Genomic DNA, 22,079 nt, shown 5'->3' on the forward strand with positions numbered 1-22,079 from the left:
ATTCTGTAACAAGAAGTTTTATTCGATCGGAACCTTCGAGTGTTTGCCTCTTCCGAGTCATAAAACGCACGCCCGGCCTAGAAATCGAATTTCTTTCAATGTCGGAGAGTGGGCCGGCTGAGTGCCCACCGCGAGAATTGAAAGGCTTGGACATCCCCTGTCTGGGGACGATTTAAAGAAGAAAAAACAAAAAAAAAACATGGCGTCGGGCACAAGCCATTCCAAGTCAATTACCTTCCACGGGCACAAACAAGCTCCCCCGTGAGCTCCAATGAGGCAGATGGCGTTGGGAGCCGCTAAATTCCTCCGATCGACTCTGCAAGACGCAACCCTCATAATCGGATAAATCCCCCAAAATTGTTGGCTTGTTTTCGCTTCCAGCTGTTGATGTTTGCATTCGGGCAGCCAGAGTTTTGTGAGAAGACGGCAGAGGCCGTCAAGTTGGCTAATTAGCGCGATCTGTTTTGATGCTTTTTAGCATCACTGCGAGGTTTGTTTTTTACAGCGGGTAGTACTGAATAAACCAGTCCCAAGTAGGTCGCAAGTTTTATGACCCGCTGTATTGTCACACAATCCGAAAAAAACTTACATATTCTACTTTGTTTTTTTTAAATGGCGCTATAAACCAGTCTCATCTCATCTCATTATCTGCACCGCTTATCCTCAGTAGGGTCGCGGGGGTGCTGGAGCCCATCCCATCTATCATCGGGCAGTGGGCAGGGGACACCCTGAACTGGTTGCCAGCCAATCGCAGGGCACACAGGGACAGACAGCTCACTCGCTCAGTCACACCTAGGGACAATTTGGACCGGCCAATCCACCTGAAATGCATGTCTTTGGAATGTGGGAGGAAACCAGAGTGCCCGGAGGGAACCCACGCAAGCACGGGGAGAACATACAAACTCCGCACAGGAAGTTCGGTAGCTGGATTCTAACAGGAGGTTCCCAAGACCTTAGAACTGTGCCGCATACGCGCTAACCACTGCGTCGCGGTGCTGCCGCTATAAACCAGTGTTCTATCGAAAGGTCCTACCCTGTGGAGACATCCTACCGTTGTCAGACGGTGGACCCAAACGCGTAACGTTTTCACACCAAGCTTTATTTTACATAAACGGGGCAGTCCTGAGCAGGAACACAAACGCCAGCCATTCGGCGATCGCTGGGCAGAAGGAGTAAGACAGAGAAGTCAGGCGCAGGAAAACAGAAAGCCAGGGGCAGACGAGATCGAAACGGGACAGGACGGACGGGATCGATAACAGATACAGGATACACGAGCAAGATACCGGACAGGACGGGACAGACGGGATCGATACCTGATACAGGATGCACGAGCAAGATACCGGACAGGACGGGACAGACTGGATTGATACTGGATACAGGGTGCACGAGCAAGATATTGGACAGGACGGACAGATGGGATCGATACCGGATACTGGATACACGTGCAAGATACCGGAGAGGACGGGAAAGATGGGATCATACCGGGTACTGGATACACAAGCAAAATACCGGACAGGACGGGACGGATGGGATCATACCAAATACTGAATACACAAGCAGGATACTGGACAGATGGGGTCTATAACGGATACAGGATGCACAAGCAAGATACCGGACAGGACGAGATTGATACCGGATACTGGATATACGAGCAAGATATCGGACATGACGGGACTGACGGGATCAACACTGGATACAGGATGCACGAGCAAGATACCGGACAGGACGGGGCAGATGGGATGGATACCAGATACAACAGCAAGATACTGGAAAGGACGGGACAGACGGGATTGATACCGGATACTAAATACACGAAAAGGATACCGGACAGACGAGATCGATACCGGACAGGGCGGGAGATACAGGGTTAATACCGGATACAGGATGCACGAGCAAGATACCAGACAGGATGAAATTGATACCGTATACTGGATACATGAGCAGGATACCGGAAAGGACGGAACAGACGGGATCGATATCAGATACACAAGCAAGATACCGGCAAGGGCGGGACTGACGGGATTGGTACTGGATACAGGATGCACGGGCAATATACCAGACAGGACGGGAAAGATGGGATCGATACCGGATATTGGATACACGAGCAAGATACCGGACAGGACGGGACAGATGGGATCATACCGGATACTGGATACATGAGCAAGATACCGGACAGGACGGGACAGATGGGATCAATACTGGATACTGTATACACGAGTGAGATACCGGAAAGGACGGGACGGACGGGATCGATATTGGATACTGGATACACAAGCAGGGTACCAGAGAGAGTCAAAACGCTCGCCTTGCAAGTGCAGAGGTTCGTTCACGGACTGACAAAGAGTGAATGAGAGCACTGAGTTTAAATAGGAGGGGAGCCGATCAGGCAACGAGCAGCAGCTGGCGCCTAACGAGCGGGCACGGGTGAGGGCAATGGGAAATCGTGACAACCGTAGGCTAATCTGACAGTAGTATTTGTTTTCTTTGTAATCCAGTGAAACCAGTGACACTAATGTGAAAGTCTGAATTACTGCAACTAGAACTTCGACTCATAACATGTAATGAGGGATGGTATGCATACATACAGTACGTAATGACCGTAGTCAACAAACACCATGCTAAAAAGCTACCACGGAAAAATACGCCAGGCTTCAGAAGTACGTCAGAAAACAGTATTTTGAAGCAGAAGAGTCATACAAGAGTAAATCACAATGAAAATTGTAAGTACTCTCCGTAGGATCGCAATCAGCCCTTTGGTAAGGCATCTTAATGAGTAGGAAGGAACCAATCAACCTCAGGTTCCCTCCGAGAAGCACTTTTTTCTCTTATGATTGGTAAATATGCCTTTTTTTTGGGATTCTGTGTTGTTGACTTTTTGTTTAGCATAAAAAGGTTAAAAGTGTTGGTATTTTATCATTTTTTTGTAGATTAACACATGTTTTAATTTAATATAATTTCCTGTGTTGTTCAGTGTTAATGTGTTTCTATAAAATAATTCAAGTTTATTCCTTTTTTCCTTTTTTATCTCTCTGTTTTCCTTTTTCTTCTTTTTTTCCATTTTTGTCTTTTCATCCCCCGTCTTTTTTGTAAAGACGTTTTGTTCGGTGATTACCGATGTGAATCACCTATGCCCGCTCCAAATGGCGTCAACTGGCCCGGATTGGCTCCCGGTCCCTATTTTAACCCACTCCTATCTGTCCCCTTTTGTCAGTCCGTCTGCGAACCTCAGTTAACACTAGGCAAGCCTTTTTCCACCCTGACTCCCACCTGTTTTTTGCTCCCGTCTGTCCCTGGCTTACGACCCGTGTCTGACCCCGACCATGTTTTTGCTCTCCTGTCCCGGCTATTGACCTGTTTTTTCTATCCTTGACACGCTACAGAAGATCCACTTCAGTGTTCAGATCACAATCCGAGTACGAGAGCGACTTGCTTTTCGCGCCTAGCAAACACCTGATCGTGGGCGCAGCCCCTCCTCTTTCTTTTAATAAAACTTCTAACGCAAAATGAAAAATGTAACTCATGTAACGGGTCCTGTTTCCGTTCTGGTCTTGACATAATGTTACATAATAATTGTAAATGTAGGGATTAAAGCAACAAAAACAACCTGAAGAGCCGTTTGAGACCCGAAAGACCTGACTCTCTATGTCGTGTCCAGCATGGTCGCCGTGGTGACCGGCTGGCCCCGCCCCCTGGGCAACAGCTGAAGCAGATCGCCTAATTTGCGCGTCTGCTACTTAAGGGTGGGTTTTGGGTTTTGCGGGTGCTGGCTCATTGCATTTTCTGTCTGCATTTTCCGTTCTGTTTTGTTCTGCCCTGTTTTGTTTGATTCGGAGGAAACCTGTGTTTTCACGTTTTGAGTCAAAGCCTGTTTTTGTTCTGTTTTGTCCCGGAGTTTTGGACGACTTTTATTTTTCTAAATAAAAGTTTTGACCGTCAACGCAGTTGAGTTCTCCTTTCCTGCCTCTGTTCTGGTCCGGTCTCCTGTGACACTCTATAGTGAGCCACACAAAAAAAAAAAAAAACATGTATTCTGATGTTATGTAAGGTACACTTTCAAATTTCTAGCCAATTTGGGGTTTTCAGGTGTTTATAATCCAGAAAGTACGGTAATTAAGTAACCCAGCACTGAAGTTTAATAAAAACACTTGATTGCATTAGACAAATTGTGGTACAGAACATATCATGTGGAGATTATCTCCCCCAAATGAAATTAATCAAGGACTAGCCTTCGCTCTGATAATGCTGGTGTACTGGTGATCCCAAGAGCCAAGAAGAAATCCGCAAGTTCGAGATCGTTCGCCATTACTGCCCCGGTGCTGTGGAATGCTGTTCCCCCTGAGAGTCTATCTGCAACCTCAGTGGAACCGTTTAAATCTAGGCTTAAATGACTTTGTTATTGTGGCATCCATTGCGGCCTGGTCATCCTGGAGGGGGATTACCTCATGTCCCTGCTCAAGCTTTTTTCATTATCCTCATGTTGAGTTTTTCCTTTCCCTGATGTAGGTTTTAGATCAGGGGATGGTGAAATGATAGTCTGTAGTCTCTAATAGTCTGTGGTCCGTGCAGCCCTTTGAGACTCCTTGTGATTAAGGGCGTCACAAATAAACATGACCTGACTTGGCTTGTTCTAACCCTAACTAATAACTATTTTTAAAGTAACGCGCACAAAATGTAGATCTCAGTTTCAGAAGGGTTAAATATAATAAAATGAGCGACATGAATCTCACGGAATCTCATTTTTTTGTTTGTTTTGGGGCGTGCGGCACTTACACGTGGCCCGTCTCGTGAGCTACCACGAAGGCGGAGGAGAATCCGTCTTCATGGTTGAGGGTGCAGCTTCGGACTGGGTGGCACATTCCGGTCACGGGAGCGTAACCTAAAAGAAATACAAATTTGAACAAATTGGGAAAGTTGAGTTGGATAAATATTAGGTGAGCAACAAAATAACATGCTTAGCCCATTTTTTCCAAAATGCTGTTTTTGTTGTTGACTCTTTACATTAACATAGTTATTGGGGGCGGCACGGTGGATGAGTGGTTTGCGCATCCGCAGCACAGTTTTGAGGTCATGGGATCAAATCCAGCCACCAGCCTTCCTGTGCAGAGTTTGCATGTTCTCCCGTTTTTTGCCTGGGTTTCCTCCGGGCACTCCGGTTTCCTCCCTCATTACAAAAACATTCATGTCAGTTAAATTAGCCGGTTCAAATTCTCTCTAGGTGTGAATGAGTGAGTTATCTGTCTCTGTGTGCCCTGCGACTGGTTGGCAAACAGTTCAGGGTGTCCCCTGCCTACTGCCTGAAGATAGGTGGGATAGGCTCCAGCACCCCGTGACCCTACTGAGGATAAGTTGTGCAGATAATGGATGGGTACTATTGTTCGGACTCACAATGATTCCGGGTGTGGTCTTTGTGTGTAAGGCCGGCCATAAGGTATAAAACTTTCACAATCTGCAACATTGACCAACATTTTGTCACGATTGCTTATTGAGCGCAGCTGCGGCAGCTTAATTGGCGCCAACAGCCCGGACAGCTGATTGGCTGTCACTCTCTTTTTAAACCCCCGGCTTCCAAGAGGAAGCCGTCAGATCGTTATGCAAACTGTTGCCGTCAGCTCAGTTAGCCTTTTCGTCCAACTCCGTTTTTGCCCTGCTTTTTTCTGCCTGATCTTTGTTGCTGACCTGTTTCCGGACCTGATTACGCCCCGTTCTGCCTGCCTGTTACCTGACCTGTTTTGCCCCGTGACCTGCCTGCCTCCTGCTACCGACCTCGCCTACGAACTGGACACCGCCTTTGATCTCCAGTCCCGGCCAACGACTTGCTATTCCCGCCTGTATCCGATCCTCCTCGCCAGACACGGTAGTTCCACTTCCGCACCGCTCGCTCCTTTTGTCCGTCAGCCATCGGATCGTGGAAGTAAGCCCTACTCTCCCTCTTTTTCGATAAAAACTGAGAAAACGAGCGCTATTGGGTCCTGTGTCCGTTTCTGGTCCGTGACACTTTTTAAGGATTATCATTCGTGTTATTTAATGTATCGGGCAATAAATCACACAAGTGTTTTTACTGAGGTATAAAAATTTGCACCTATCTGTTCTGATTATGAATACAACTAGCAGACAGGACGTTTTGCTACCCCCATTGACTGAGCATTGTAATATAAGGACATTCTCATTAAAAATAACAAAGCCTCAAATAACACCATTTAAGTTTAAGTGTGATTTAATTGTTTTTATTGTCAAGGTTAAACCTCGAGATTGTATTAGAATGAAGAAAAGAACACAGTCTGAGTCGGAAATTAGGATGATTACCGATGTGAATCACCTGTGCCTGCTCATTTGGTGCCAACCGCTGCGGGCTCTGATTGGCTCCCTGTCCCGATTCAAACCCAGTCCTGTCAATCCCCGGTTGTCAGTCCGTCTGCGAACCTCTGTGTATACTAGGCAAAACTTTTTCGACCCTGACTCCCATCTGTCCCGTTTTTGCTCCCGACCTGTTTTGATCCCGACCCGACCGCTCTCCCGTCCCGGCATACGACCCATTTTTGTTCCCGACTACGTCTACTCTCCCGTCCTGGCTTACGACTCGTTTCCGACCCCGACCACGCCTTGCTCTCCCAGTCCTGGCTACCGAACAGTTTTCCCGTCCCTGACACCACCATCCCCTTCCGTGTTTGGATCACAATCCGAGTACGAGAGCGACTTGCTTCCCGCGTCCAGCGAACACCGGATCGTGGGCACATCCCTTCCTCTTTCCTTCAATAAAACTCGTGGTAAATGTTACGCAATTGGGTCCTGTTTCCATTTTTGTCCTGACAGTTTGTACTACTGGGTGGCTCTAAATATTACACACTCATCTTGTAAGTAACGGTAAGAACAAAATTGAACATGCGGACAACTCAAACAAACAGACAGAAAGGGGACATAACAGGAACACAATCGTTTTCCATTTTAAATAACAAAACCTAATCCACTCATCAGAGGCTAATGAGCAATTAAATGGGGACTAAGCTAAATTGCACGTCACCATGTGGACATCAAAGCCACTCATTAAGACTTCCTATTATCATGAATGCATCACGATTGAATTTGCATGGGAAGTTTAAGAACTCAGGAGGTTCTTTTTTGTTTATTATAATTTCTCTTATGTTTATATAACATAGGATTGTATTAAACAGCTGTTTTTGTGAAACTATTTTCTGGTTTCCTCTTGTCAATGAGTGATCCACGTTTTTTTCATACTGTGCCTAAAAAAAAGCCGCAAAACAATGTCAAAAAAAAAAAAAAAAAAAAAAAAATCTTGACAGCCTGTGGATTATTCTAAAAAGGCCCTGTCGGTCATCATTGACCTAAATAAACTGTTTATTATCGAGAAAAAAAAGGCCACTTTCTGAGAGAGCGCAAAAAGACAGGAGCTTAATCACCACCTATTGCCCATCACTAGACACCAATTAAGATTTAATTTTACAAAAAACTAAAATATTTTTTAAAAAGTCGACACCGCGAAAGATGAATTCAGACGATATGTGTTTTTTCTAGAAAATAAAGAAAAAAAAACATACTTTAAATAAGCATACTTTGTCACAATTCTGTCACTTGCCCGCTTATTGCCCTCACCTGCGCTCACTCTTTCAGCCCCAGCTACCACTCGTTTCCAAATTATCCCTCTCCCTATTTAAGCACTTAATTCTCTGTCACTTTTGGTCAGTCTGTCACCGAATCTCCGCCTATGCAAGGCAAGCACTTTATGACTGGCTCCCGTTTAGATTCCGACCTACATCCTGCCTAATTCTGTCCCCTGTTTCCTGTATCAATCCCCTGTCCCTAGCTTCCCGATCACTTCCGGTTACCTGACTTGCTTCCGATCCCGACCACGCTTCGTTCTCCTGTCCCGGCTACATGACTTGCTACCGATCGTGAGGGCTTCCTGCTTCTCCTGCCCAGCAAGCACCCGATCACTGTCTTTTCCTCTCGTCCTGACTTCCCCGATCCCTTAATATAGCATTGTGTGAAAAGTTACGCATTTGGGTTCACTACTTGTTAATTATTTGTTATGGCACATACTGTCAGCTAATTATTTAAGGTCTGCTTTGATGCACTATAACAACAATGCTAATGGTAACAGATAATAATATTTGATATCTCCTTTTAATATATGATGTCTCTGTTGATTATATTTTTCTATATTGTTACTTGACTTGCCTATTTTCTATGTTATTATAACTAGCTTCCATTTTCCTTGACGGATGGCCGCAGACAGCTCGACATTCAAAAAATAAGACTGAATATGTTTCTTTTGTTAGCTTTTTTAAAAGGCCAGGGTTGTTTTTCCCTCCTGGGAAAATTCCTCGTTTTCCTCGGACAATTGGAAATCTGGGTTATTCGAGTGGCAAGCTAGCTCTCCATTATCCACATCTTTTTGTCAGCAGTTCTTTTTATTGAAATCACACTGGTAATATGTTGATGCTAATAAAGCTAAAAAGGTGTCCTAATTTCCTTTTTTTGTAAATTATATAAAGTCAATAGTGAATACAAATGTGTCATGAAGACTTAAATGGTAAAGAATCAAATTTGCTTTGACGTCCGGAGGCTCATTTTGTTATTGGATGCTAATGTGTTAATGCTAATAGAGCTAATAGCATATCATTAAGTCCTTTATTTTACAATTCTACAAAATGCAAAATATCTTGAAGACTAAAATAGCGTAGAACCAAATTCACGTTGATGCTCATGTAGCTAAAATCTGACCTTGTTTCCTTCATTTCTCTTCGTTTTTGCAAAGTCCACCATTACTTCTTATATAGTTATGAATAAAATGATCTTTCATGCCTAAAGGCTTATTATTGGTCGTTAGCAGGGTTGGGTAGGGTTACTTTAACTTGATTACTTAAAGATGGTATTGACCTCATATTCGCCTATCCCTTACCAAAAAAATGAAATAAAAGCATTAGTTAAGCTGGACTTTTTGCTGTGTTAAAACAAAAAAAGTACTAAAAGTAGCTCCGTATATTTTGGTTTTTTAAAAGGTTTGTTGAGTTTTTTCTTGATAAACATATACATAAATATGTATCATATACAGCAGGGGTGTCAAACTCATTTTAACTCAGGGGCCACACGATGGAACAAACATTTTGTCGGGGGCCGGACTACTAAATTAAAGAGAAAGAAAAAGAGAGATAAAAAAGATAAGAGAAAGAGGGAGGGAAAAGGATAGAGGGCGGGACAAAGAAAGAAAAAGAGAGAGAGCGTGAAAAACAAAAGATAAAAAGTTGTGAGAGAGGGGGAAAAGAAAGGGAGAGGAAGAAAGAAATCCAAAGGGAAATAGAAAGACAGAAGGAGAGAAAAGAGAAAAGAAAGCGTGAAGGGTATGAAGAGAGAAAGAGAAAATGAAAAAGGAAGTTAGAGCAAAAGAGGTTAAAAGACACAGAGAGAGAAAGAGACAAAGGGCAACAATGGAAGAGAAAAAGAGAGACACAGAGAGTGAGAGAGACAGAGACAGAGTGGGGTGGAAAAGAGAAAGAAAGAGAGAGAGAGAGAAATAAATACAAGTACAGTGTCTTTGTTCGAGGCACCTTGGCTTTTGACATATTTCAACCTGCAGCTTGTTTTTCTCTTGCGCTTTTCTTAGTGTTGTCTTGCAGGCCGGATTCAAACCCTTAGCGGGCCTGATCTGGCCCGCGGGCCGCCTGTTTGACACCTGTGATATACAGGGTTGGGTAGGGTTACTTTAACTGGATTACTTTCATTTACTTTTGGATGACTCCAATACCAAATATGCTAATAAAAGACAAAAGAAACTAAATATGAATCCAATGACTACATTTTGTGCAGGCTTGGGGAGTAACGGAATACACGGAACGGCAAAAATGATGTTGGCAAGCTGTTTGGATTTATTTTCATTTTGTTCCTGTCGCATTCCAAGAGATCAAAGCCAGGAGAGAAGTCTTACCACGTGTTGTGAGTCATCCTTTTATTCATATTTAGTTTCTTTTGTCTTCTATTAGCATATTTGGTATTGGCGTCATCCAAAAGTAATTGAAAGTAATCCAGTTAAAGTAACCCTACCCAACCCTGGTTGTTAGCCAATTGTTCAAACACACTGCTAACATGTTGATGCTCATGTAACCGACCTTATTTCAATTTTTTCCCCAGTACTACAAATTCCACAATGACTTTGAAAGCATCTCAGAGACCTACACAGGAAATAATCTAATTGAGTTTGATGTCTGAATTTCATTATAAGTTGTTAGCTATAGCTGCCATGTGAGAGGAGATTAAAACAGCGTTTGAAAAATTATTTTAATCTGGAATTGGACAGGGAAAAAAATGTTTTCCCCGAGTACATAACTCCAAGTTTTTGAGCAGGTAATTATTACAACTTTGAATAAAAAAAAAATGAGGAATTGCGCCGCTACGTTGTCTTTGTTCCAGGCATAATAAGGCTGACATTTCTTTCAGCGGAACAGGCCTGAGGCTTTTGTACCTTTGAATTTTGATCAAACAAACAACGTGCAGGCGTGTGCTGTGATTCACACGTATTCGTCATGTGGCGAAACTGGCGAAAAGACGCTTTCCTCTCAGCAGTCATCTTTGGATCGAAGGTGACAGCATGTGCCGGCTTGCCCATTTGAAACCAGTGCCTGTTTTTAACTTCTATAACAGTGGTTTGGACCCAAAGAGCCATAATAGCAAAATAACCCCACTCCTATCTGTCCCCTGTTGAACCTCAGTTTATACTAGGCAAGCCTTTTTTCGACCCTGACTCCAACCTGTTTTTTGCTCCCCCGGCTTCGACCCGTTTTTGATCCTGATCACTCTCCTGTCCCGGCTTTCGACCTTTTTTGTCCCCGACCACGTCTACTCTCGTTTCCTGGCTTACGACTCGCTTCCGACCCCGACCACTTTTTTGCTCTCCTGTCCCGGCTACTGACCCGTTTTACTGTTCCCGACACCACCATCGCTCGCCACGGAAGTCCCACTTCCGTGTTCAGAGCGACTTGCTTCCCGCCCCCCAGCGATCACCAAATCTTGGGGGCAACCCTTTCCTTTCTTTCAATAAAACTGTGAGAAACGTAACGCAAGTGGGTCCTGTCTCCGTTCTGGTCCTGACAGTGAGATGATTTGATGAAATATATTCAACAATAATAATAATAATAAAAATAATACCAGAGTCTGTGTCCCATTCAGGGTTGGGTAGGGTTACTTTAACTGGATTACTTTCAATTACTTTTGGATTACTCCAATACCAAATATGCTGATAAAAGACAAAATAAACTAAATATGAATAAAATGATGACTCACAACACGTGGTAAGCTTTCTCTCCTGGCTTTGATCTCTTTGATCTCCGGCAAAACTAACATAAAATGCGACGGAAACAAAATGAAAATAAATCCAAAAAGCTCGCCAACATCATTTTTGCCGTTCCATGTGTTCCGTTACTCCCCAAGCCTGCACAAAATTTAGTCATTTTATTCATATTTAGTTTCTTTTGTCTTTAATTGGCATATTTGGTATTGGAGTAATCCAAAAGTAATTGAAAGTAATCCAGTTAAAGTAACCCTACCTAACCCTGGTCCCATTCCACTAAATATACCACTTTAAACTTGTCTCCCCCCCACAGTTCCTTAAGATCATTAAGGCGTATTTTGATCTTTATTTTTTCATATATAATGGTTTCAAAACAAGGTGCAAGCAGAGTTCTTTAGTTAAAATGTCACCCAAAAAATGCAAAGGAAACGTTTATGTATGTATTTCCCTTCAGCACAGTGGGTGCGTGTAAGAGAGTGTCATGGCCAGCACACAGGCCAGACCCAATCGCGTAACGTTTTCTCACAATTTTATTGAAAGAAAGAGGAAGGGCAGCGCCCACAATCCGGTGTTCGCTGGACGCGGGAAGCGAGTCCCTCTCGTACTCGGAGTGTGATCCGAACACGGAAGTGGATCTTACGTAGCGAGCAATGGTGCATAGGGGATGGAAAATCTGGTCGGTAGCCGGGACTGGGAGAGCAAGACGTGGTCGGAGTCGGAAACGAGTCTTAAGCGGAACGGTAGAGTAGACGTAGTCGAGGACAAAAAGAGGTTGTAAGCCGGGACAGGAGAGCAGACGTGGTCAGGATCAAAACACCTCGTAGCCAGAGACAGACGGGAGCAAAAACCGGACAGGTGGGAGTCAGGGTCGTAAAAGGCTTAGGTTCGCAGATGGACTTACAACGGGGAACTGATAGGACTGAGTTCAAATAGCGACAGGGAGCCAATCAGAACCCGCGGTGGTTGGCCGCAAATGAGCGGGCACAGGTGAGTCACATCAGTCATCATGACAAATCCACTAAATATACGATAAGTCAAGTTTATTTGTATAGCCCTTAATCACAATAGTCTCAAAGGGCTGCACAGATCAAAGACTATTGCAAACTACAGACTATTATGACACCATATACCACTTTAAACTTGTCTCTCTCCCACAGTTCCTTAAGATCATTGAGGCTAATTTTGATCTTTATTTTTTTCATAAATAACAGCTTCAAAACAAGGTGCAAGCAGAGTTCTTTAGTAAATATGTCGCCAAAAAACTGCAAAGGGAAAGTTTATGTATTTATTTCCCTTCAGCGCAATGGGCGTGTGTAAGAGAGAAGAGAGTGTGTCTGTTGCAGAGCTCCGCCTAACCCTAATGCTCACTCAACAAAATTGTCTGTGTGCTTGATTAGCATTTGTAGGTAATTAAAGTTGGTTGTGTGGGTTTTTATCGTTAAGTGTCTCAAAAATGAGCATGCATTATTTAATGAACTTCAATATTCAAAATTAATCAGCGGTGTATAGCCACAACTGGGTCTGTTGGTGTGACACCTGTGTCCCATATCAGTATAAATACACCACATCAAATTTATCAATCTCTCTCTTAAGTACTTAAGAGTGATGAGGCTAATTTTGACTGTCATTTTTGTCCTGAATAATAGTTATAAAACAATGTGCTCGCAAAGTTCTTTTGTAAAAACGATTGTCGGAGTTTGTTTTTCAGCTTCCTCCAACTTGCGAACCTTCGTTTCATTCATCTTTAATTATCTTGCCTTGGCAGATCGGGTTCTATGTTTTTCCGCGTAGCGTAGAAATCAACACAGCATGGCGGATAAAAACATAGAAAGCATTCATTGGAGGGTAAGTGAAGTTTTGGATGTCTTTCATATTTAGGTGGATAACTAACTCTGTTCAGTCTCCCGGTTGCACAATCACTTTCAAATTGCTAGTTATGCTACAGCGTTAGCATCCATGAGCACTTCCACTAACAATGCATTGCCATCATCGGGATATGATGGCAATCAAACAAGAGAAGCTTCAAAGTCACAGGAGACGCATAGATGTCGCATTTAGATGGAATTGTGAGCAATCTCACAAAAACATGAGATTTCACTCAAAAATGGTGTAGGTCTTGACTGGGGACAAGAATCGAAACAGTGCCACGAAGCACAGCATAGCAGCAAGCTGCCAGACAAACATAGGGGTGACCTTAGGAAGGGATTCCACTATGTAAAAGAAATACAGTAGTTTTGGGTGAGCATTTATCATTAGGAGTAATAATATTCCCAAAGTACCGTATTTTCCGCACTATAAGGCACACCTAAAAGCCTTTATTTTTTTTCAAAAGCTGACCATGCGCCTTATAATACAGTGCGCCTTATATATGGATCAATATTAAGTCGCAAAGTCTTGCAACTAAGGCAAGCAGCCGCAGACTCGATTTTCCCCCGAAGGCGAAGTCATCCGCGGTGTATGCTGGGATTTATATACCGGCGTTTCATTTCCTAACCAATGTGTCAATCATCATTTGAATCAGTCACTATTGGCTAAAGTTATTCGGAGGTAAAGGGGCGGATCCTTTTTATCATTTACAGAATGGCATAGGCTAAAGGGGCGAAACAAAAGCTGCAATTGGCCGAAAACTATGAATATGAATCACACGTTGGGTTGCACTACGGCATAGAGAAAACATTTTTTTACTATTCTGTATTTGTAAATATTTGACTCTCCTGGATTTACTACACTCACGGTTGTAAGAAGACCATGGTTACGTATCGTTATTGAACGTGATGGCTGCAAGAGAACTTAGGTGAGCTATGCGCCTTTATATTTTCCCGGTATCCCTTTTTAGAATGATCTTGATGTTTCTGTGATGAGTCTATTTTTAAACGAAATTCAATTCAAAGTGTTTATTGTCATATGCACAGTAAAGAACCCCGTTTCCCTGCACAATAAAATTTTTACTTTGCTGTCCACACAGTTGCCAGCAAAAAATAAAATGGAGACTAAGAAATGTTCGCTTCTTTGCAAGCTTTCGGAATGTTAAGGGGGTAATAAGTTGGACTGAACTATCTGACTGTTTTGTCGACGTTTCCATCGTAGTGCCTTATAATCCGGTGTGCCTTATGTATGGAAAATATAGGACCAAAATCTATTTTTTGGGGGTGCGCCCTATAACCCGGTGTGCCTTTTAGTGCCGAAAATACGGTAAGTAGTTCCTGTTAGCATTAGAAAGGGCTCGTTAGCTTTTTAGTGTTAGCGGTAAGCTAGCAGTGTTTTGAAACCAAAAATGGTTTCTATTTAAAGAAACAGCTGGATGTGGTTCTTTGTCTCACATAATTACTCTGTACTTTACTCCAATGTCATTTAATTGCTCAAAGGACCTTGCTACGGCACTTGCTAACTAGTAACAACCTCGAGCTTACGTCCCTTTTTCGACAACGTGCATTTTTCTATTCTTTTTTTCAAAAAATGAGAAAAACACTTTCAGGGATGGATTCAAAAGACACGATCTCTGTTATTGAAAGGTGTCCGAAAATGATGAAAAAAAGTATTGTGCTTAATAATAACTCGGTGTTTACAGCAACCATTACTGAAATGATGCCAGAAATTGGACAAAATGATCGATCCGTCTTTTTCTTCGCTTTTCCTGAGGTAATAATATATTCAGGGAAATTGTTCGATAAATAACAAACATGAGATGTTGTTTTTCGACACTTGGTAAAATGAGGTAAAGGAATGGCCCCAATTATATTAGATTCCAGACTATAAGCCGCAACTTTTTTCCCCAAACGTTCAACCCTGCGGCTTATTCAGTGATGCGGCCAATTTATGTCATTTTTCTAACGCCCGCCAGCTGCGCTCGAGTACAAAAGGTAAGATTTGGACTGGTGGAATATATGCGCAGAGGAAGACTGCAACTTCTTAGCTTGTGCACAATTTAAATTAGCGTAAACTTACCCTTATCATGCAAATTGCAAAAAGAAAGGCACGTGACGCAGCTTTCAAGCTAAAAGCAATCCGATAAGAAGGAAACAGAGCTATTGCACGTGCATTTTATTTTGCGAGCGTGTTGCTAGCTTGTTTTGGAATCAGGGAGCGTGGGACGACGTCTTTACGACTAAATTTCTTTCCCATACTGAAGGAAGACGACTTTGATGACACTTTACCGTTTTTTCTACATGTACAGTATGTTTTTTTTTTTACTGTGTTGCGAGCGTGTTGCTAGCAGCGTTTTGCTACCCTTCACAGGCATGGTTTGGGATGAAAGTTATAATATTATTATTAAAGCTTTGAAAACTCTCGGTGTACCATCTTTCTTTGTCAATATGTGTAACCATGTATAATATGTATTTGCAACTGTATATTTTTGTAATGTATTTATTTTAGAGACTTATTCTGATATGTTTTCCACGGGCGAATCAAAAACGGGAGCTGATGGGAAGTGGAGTAAAGGTGAGACGTGTTTGTTGACGCAGCGGACAATAGTGGATATATATTTTTCCCACCCTTACCTTTGGAAATATACATTTTTTTTCCTTTGATTATTTTCAACGGGACCCGGACTCTGCAGGTCTGCATCAAACCTTAAGTACCGGTATCATTTTCCGTTCATTTTGCCGGCTGTGGTTTTTGGACTATGTACTTTATATTCAGTTACAATCGCGGGACTCAAAGTCGGGATTGGGCTAATATTGTGATTGTGTTACATGTTTTAATGTGGGCGCATGCGGCTTATATACAGGTGCGGCTTGTGTAAGTACAAAAGCGGTTATCCTCTTAAAAGGTGGTGGGTGCGGCTTATAATCAGGTGCGCTCTATAGTCCGGAATTTACGGTAACTATAATACAACTTCTCAGAAACTAAAGCGGTACCTCCACATATAAAAGTTTTAGAGTACAAAGTACCTGATTGGAAAAGTATTGCTTCTAGTTACAAAGGAGTTTCAGGATACAAAGTAAAAAAATCCTGGTAACACAGTGCGTATGCACGAATCCCAGCATGCTCTTCGTGTCCCCTTCCCTCTCTGTAAACTAATGTCTGGTACCGCTACCAAGGGATATCATTCACAATGGACCCCATGAAAGACATGCAACAAGTGGACAAGGAGAAAAGAAGAAGAAGAAACTTTTTCTGGCCATTGGAACAAAGCAAGAGGTAATAGAAAGATATGAAAACATACACCGCCATGCAGGAGGATTTCAGACGACAAGGAGGAGGACGCATCCGTCATTTCATCAGCCCAAATTAAAGACATTTTGGCAAAATTCCATGAATTCTCAGAATTTGTGGAAAGGAACTACGCAGAAACAGTGTTGACACATTGATTTATTGATCAATATGATGACGTATTTCAGACGGATTGTCAAAAGCCGGCAAAAGCAGACATCATTGGATTAGTTTTTCAAGAAACGCCAGGTAAAAAAAAAACACTGCTGAAGACCAGTACACAAAGAGGCCCATTAAAGGATAAATTAGCCCTTTGAGACTCTTTGTGATTAAGGGCTATACAAATAAAAATGACCTGACTTGACTTGAATTATTTTTATTATTGTGTTTTTTCACATTATATGCCTCTCGTATTATGTTTATTGTGAGGTAATCTAATTCTAATATATATATTTGTTTCATGCTCTGATGCTCTTTTCTGATGGATTACAAAATAGATAATACTTTTGCAGGGCTTGGAACGGATTAGAGCATTTACATTCAAAAGGCGTCTCTACTTACAAATATTTCAGGTTACAAAGCTATTTCCAGAACGAATTAAATCTGTGAGTAAGAGGTTCCACTGAATCACAAAAGGAACCCTTGCCTCCTTTTTCGTCCACAAAGACTGTGAGTCTGAATCTTGCTACTACACTACCTTGAGTAATTTTGACAAATAGTTTTAAAGAGCACACATTTATTATAGATCTATCCATCCATCCATCCATTATCTTCCGCTTATCCGTCCCTATCCCCAGCCACCTCCTCCAGGTCATCCGACGGGATCCCGAGGCGTTCCCATGCCAGCCTAGAGACATAGTCTCTCCAGCGTGCCCCGGGGACTCCTGCCGGTGGGACATGCCCGGAACACCTCCCGAGTGAGGCGTCCAGGAGGCATCCTTATCAGATGCCCGAGCCACCTCGATTATAGATCTAGCTTCTTGAGTTTGCTCTAAAAATGCACCCAATCCTATCTAAACAAAATTCTATGGAAAACACCACGGTACATGATGTCGATACATACCACTTTACAGAACGAGTCGCAGGTAGACATAGAAAAGCATTCTTCATTGCGAAGAGCCAAACAATGACATGTCTTCGAGAAGCGATCCTTCTAAACATCTTATCAAGAAACATAATTGAACATGATAAATGCTTTGTGTCTGTTTCCCAAGGCAATTTGATGGATTCAATTGGCCATTTTGAGCAAGACCGGACGGATGTCCTTAGGTCAGCTCACCGCTCGATTGCTTCTGTTTTCTCAGATGATCCCATCTCAAAACATGTCACACTCCGAGACAAACGCCAAATAACATGCGTGCGGCCTCACAAATCAAACTCTCACCCGAACGGCTTTTTGGGACATTCGACGGTAACAAGCGACATGGGAGAATTGCAAGTACCGTAAATTCCGGACTATAAGCCGCTACCTTTTTCCCAAACGTTCAACCCTGCGGCTTATTCAGTGACGCGGCCAATTTATGTCATTTTCCTAATGGCCGCCAGCGGCGCTCGAGTACAAAAGGTAAGATTTAGACTGTAACTTTTTAGTTTGTGCACAAATTAATTTAGCGTAGACATATCCTCATCATGCAAATTGCAAAAAGAAAGGCACATGACGCAACTTTCAAGCTAAACGCAATCGAGCAGTTCGACGAAGAAGGAAACAGAGCTACTACACGTAAACTTTACTTTACGAGCGTGTTGCTAGCGTGTTTTTGAAAAAGGGAGCGTGGGACGACGTCTATATGATAAAGTCTCTTTCCCATACTGAAGGAAGACAACTTTAAAGACATCGGTTATAAGGAGGAAGATGAGGACGGTTTACCGTGGTTTCTACATGTACGGTAGGTTTTTTTGACATACCCGGTTACAGTGTCGCGAGCGTGTTGCTAGTAGCGTTTTGCTACCCTTCACAGGCACGGTTTGGGATGAAAGTTATAATATTATTATAAAGCTTTGAAAACTCTCTCGGTGTATCGTCTTTCTTTGTAAATATGTGTAACCATGTATAATATGTATTTGCAACTGTATATATTTTTGTAATGTATTTATTTTCGAAACTTATTCTGATATGTTTTGTACGAGCAAATGAGAAAGAAGGAGCGGGGCAAACACGGGCTGACCGGAAGTGGAGTAAAGGTGGGGCGTGTTTGTGGACGCGGCCGACAAGAGTGGATATATATTTTTACCACCCTTTACCTTTGGAATTATACACTTTTTTCCTAGGATTACTTTCAACGGGCACCCGGACTCTGCAGGTCTGCATTAAATATTAAGTACCGGTATCATTTTCCGTTCATTTTGCCGGCTGTGTTTTTTGGACTGTATCGGGTATGGGTTAATTTCGTGTTTGTATTGCGTTTTTTCAATGTGGGTGCATGCGGCTAATATACAGGTGCGGCTTGTGTATGTACAAAATCAGTTTTCCTCCCGAAAAGTGGTGGGTGCGGCTTATAATCAGGTGCGCTCTATAGTCCGGAATTTACGGTAATTAAATTCTCATTGTGGCCATTTGTAAATGGGTGCAAAGGGCTTTCGCAAAGTGCGATTACTGTACGAAGGAAATAATTCATTCCTTTTGCCGGATCCCCTTTGGGAAATCACTGATGCGGCTGCAAGATGGGATGGCAGTCTGGTAAAAGAGTGGCGCCACTCCAGAGACTGCCGGCGGATTCGTTTGGATATTAGCAAAACGATGGCAGACAATCGTGGGTAATCTCGCGAAAGCCTTTAAATGAGGAGCCGGGCTTCACCTCAAATGTCTGTTTCTAACTTTCTGTCTCTTTTTGTGTCTTTGCCTGGCTCGGAGAGGAATGGGCGCCGTCAGGGGTCTCCATTTGGGTGCCTCCTGAGGACAGTTGAGGTGCCCGCGAACTTCCATCCATTATCTGCACCGCTTATCCTCAGTAGGGTCGCGGGGGGTGCTGGAGCCCATCCCAGCTATCTTCAGGCAGTGGGCAGGGGACAGTGGGACAGACAACTCACTCGCTCATTCACACCTAGGGACAATTGGGACCGGCCTGACATGCATGTTTTTGGAATGTGGGAGGAAACCGGAAACCCCGGAGAAAACCCACACAAGCACGGGGAGAACATGCAAACTCCACACAGGAGGTTCGATCTCATGACCTCCGAACTGTGCTGCACACGCGCTAACCACTGCTCCGCCGTGCTGCGCCCGCAAACCTCATCTCATCTCATCTCATTAGCTGCACCGCTTATCCTCAGTAGGGTCGCGGGGGTGCTGGAGCCCTCCCAGCAATCATCGGGCAGTGGGCAGGGGACACCCTGAACTGGTTGCCAGCCAATTGCAGGGCACAAAGGGACAGACAGCTCGCTCGCTCATTCACACCTAGGGACCATTTGGACCGGCCAATGAACCTGACAAGCATGTTTTTGGAATGTGGGAGGAAACCGGAGTGCCCGGAGGAAACCCACACAAGCACGGGGAGAACATGCAAACTCCACACAGGAGGTTCGATCTCATGACCTCAGAAGTGTGTAGCTGGTCTTTGAACACACCACAACTATAGTACTTGCTGTCACGGTTGCCCATTGCCCCCAATCGGCCCCGCCCGTTTTGCGCCAGCTGCGGCTCGTTGACTGATTGGCTTCCCTCCTGTTTAAGCTCAGTGCTCTCACTCACCCTTGGTCAGTTCGTCAGCAAACCTTTGCACCCGAAAGATGTGTGTTTTGACGCTGTCCTGTATCCTGCTTGTGTATTCTGTCCGGTATCTATTCTGTGTATCTTGCCCTGTTTGATATCTGACTCCAGTCTCCGGTGTTTGGTATCGATCCCATCTGTCTTGTCCAGTCTGATCCCTTGCTACAATCTCCAGTATCGGGTATCGTCCCCGTCCATCTCGTCCTGTTTGATCTTGGTATCCAGACTCCAGTTTCTGGTATCGTTCCCGTCTATCTCGTCCTGTTTGATATCGGACTCCAGTCTCCAGTGTCTGGCATCGATTCTGTCTGTCTCACCCTGTCTGTTACCTTGCTACAATCTCCAGTATCGGGTATGGTCCCCGTCTATCTCGTCTTGTCTGGTATCGAACTCCAGTCTCCAGTGTCTGGCATCGATCCCATCTGTCTGGTCTGGTCTGATATCTGTCTCCAGTCTCCTGTATCTGATATCAATCCTATCTGTCCCGTCCTGTCCGGTATCGACCCCATCGGTCCGGTATCTGCTCGTGTAACTAGTATCGATCTCGTCGGCCTCTGGCTTCCTGTTGTACCACGCCAGACTTCTGCCTTACTTCTTCCGCCCAGCGATCGCCGAATCACTGGCATTTGTGTTAACCTGGATGACTGCCCCATTCCCTTAAAGCAGGGGTGTCAAACTCATTTTAACTAGGGGGCCACACGATAGAACAAACATTCTGTCGGGGGCCGGACTCGTAGATTCAAGAGAAAGAAAAAGAGAGATAAAGAAATAAGAGAAAGATGGGGGAAAAGAAGAGAGGGCGGGACAAAGAAAGAAAGAGAGAGGGACAGAGCGCGAGAAACCAAAGATAAAAAGTCGTGAGAGGGGGAAAAGAAAGGGAGAGGAAGAAAGAAATCCAAAGAGAAATAGAAAGACAGAAGGAGAGAAAAGAGAAAAGAAAGCACGAAGGGTATGAAGAAAGAGAAAAGAGAGAAAAGGAAAAAAGGAAGTTAGAGCAAAAGAGGTTAAAAGACAATGAGAGAGAAAGACACAAAGAACAACAAAGGAAGAGAAAAAGAGACACGGAGAGTGAAAGAGACAGAGACAGAGAGTGGGAGAAAAGGGGTGGAAAAGAGAGAGAGAGAGGCACCTGGCTTTGGCAACATTAAGTTGACATATTTCAACCTGCAGCTTGTTTTTCTCTTGCACTTCTCTGAGTGATGTCTTGCCTGTTTGACACCTGTGCCTTAAAGTAAAGCTTGTGTGAGAAACGTTACGCATCTGGGTCCTCCTCCTGTTCTGGTTCTGACACTTGCTATGGAGAGGTTTGCACAGCAATCAATAAAATCTCTCCCCAGTGGACGAAATATTTTGCTGATTTGAAGTAATATTTGAAGATTTATCCCACCTTGTTTTCTGGTAAAAACAAGTAAAAGCACACTTAAATTAAGAAAAATTGTCTTACTTGGAATATGGTGGAATGTTTTTTCTCATTTTAAGTATTTTTCTTCCTGAATTATTCTCAGTACGCCTGTGCCAAGATGCTTATAGTTTATATATAGCAGCTATTACAGTTCCTTCCTTTTCTTTGCCCATTACTCATTGAAGAAAACAAACAAGATCACAAAAAAATGTCAGGATGATGTTCGTTGATGAAGATAATTTGATAATTAGGAGTGTAAATAAGTAAAAGTTTGTTGCCATAATATTATACTCTCCATGGCAATTAACTTCAGCTCAGTAGCATTCATAATAGTAGCAGCCAGCACCCTTTAATGGTGGCAGGAAGTGATACATCTAGACAAGCAGGCAAGGCAAGAGAAGACAAGGAAAAAGGTAGGAACAAGAAAAAAAAGACAAAAAAGACAAAAAAAAAGAGAAAATACAAGAAAAGAAAAAGACAAAGAAAAAGGTAAAGTCGGGGAAAAATGTCAAGAAAAG

The 22,079-nt window shown here is 43.3% G+C and overlaps 1 protein-coding gene across 1 annotated transcript in view; it reads right to left on the reverse strand.

Annotated features, from left to right (window-relative positions):
* adamts3 (ADAM metallopeptidase with thrombospondin type 1 motif, 3) overlaps nucleotides 1–22,079 on the reverse strand; it is a 325,580-nt gene that overhangs the window by 131,935 nt on the left and 171,566 nt on the right. Inside the window, exon 9 of the mRNA XM_088336583.1 lies at nucleotides 4,771–4,876. Within this exon, the coding sequence (XP_088192709.1) occupies nucleotides 4,771–4,876 (106 nt within the window). The remainder of the gene's footprint in view (nucleotides 1–4,770; nucleotides 4,877–22,079) is intronic.

Source organism: Urocampus carinirostris, chromosome 5 (assembly GCF_059441175.1).
Source record: "Urocampus carinirostris isolate Australia breed hairy pipefish chromosome 5, RoL_Ucar_1.0, whole genome shotgun sequence".
NCBI lineage: Eukaryota > Metazoa > Chordata > Actinopteri > Syngnathiformes > Syngnathidae > Urocampus > Urocampus carinirostris.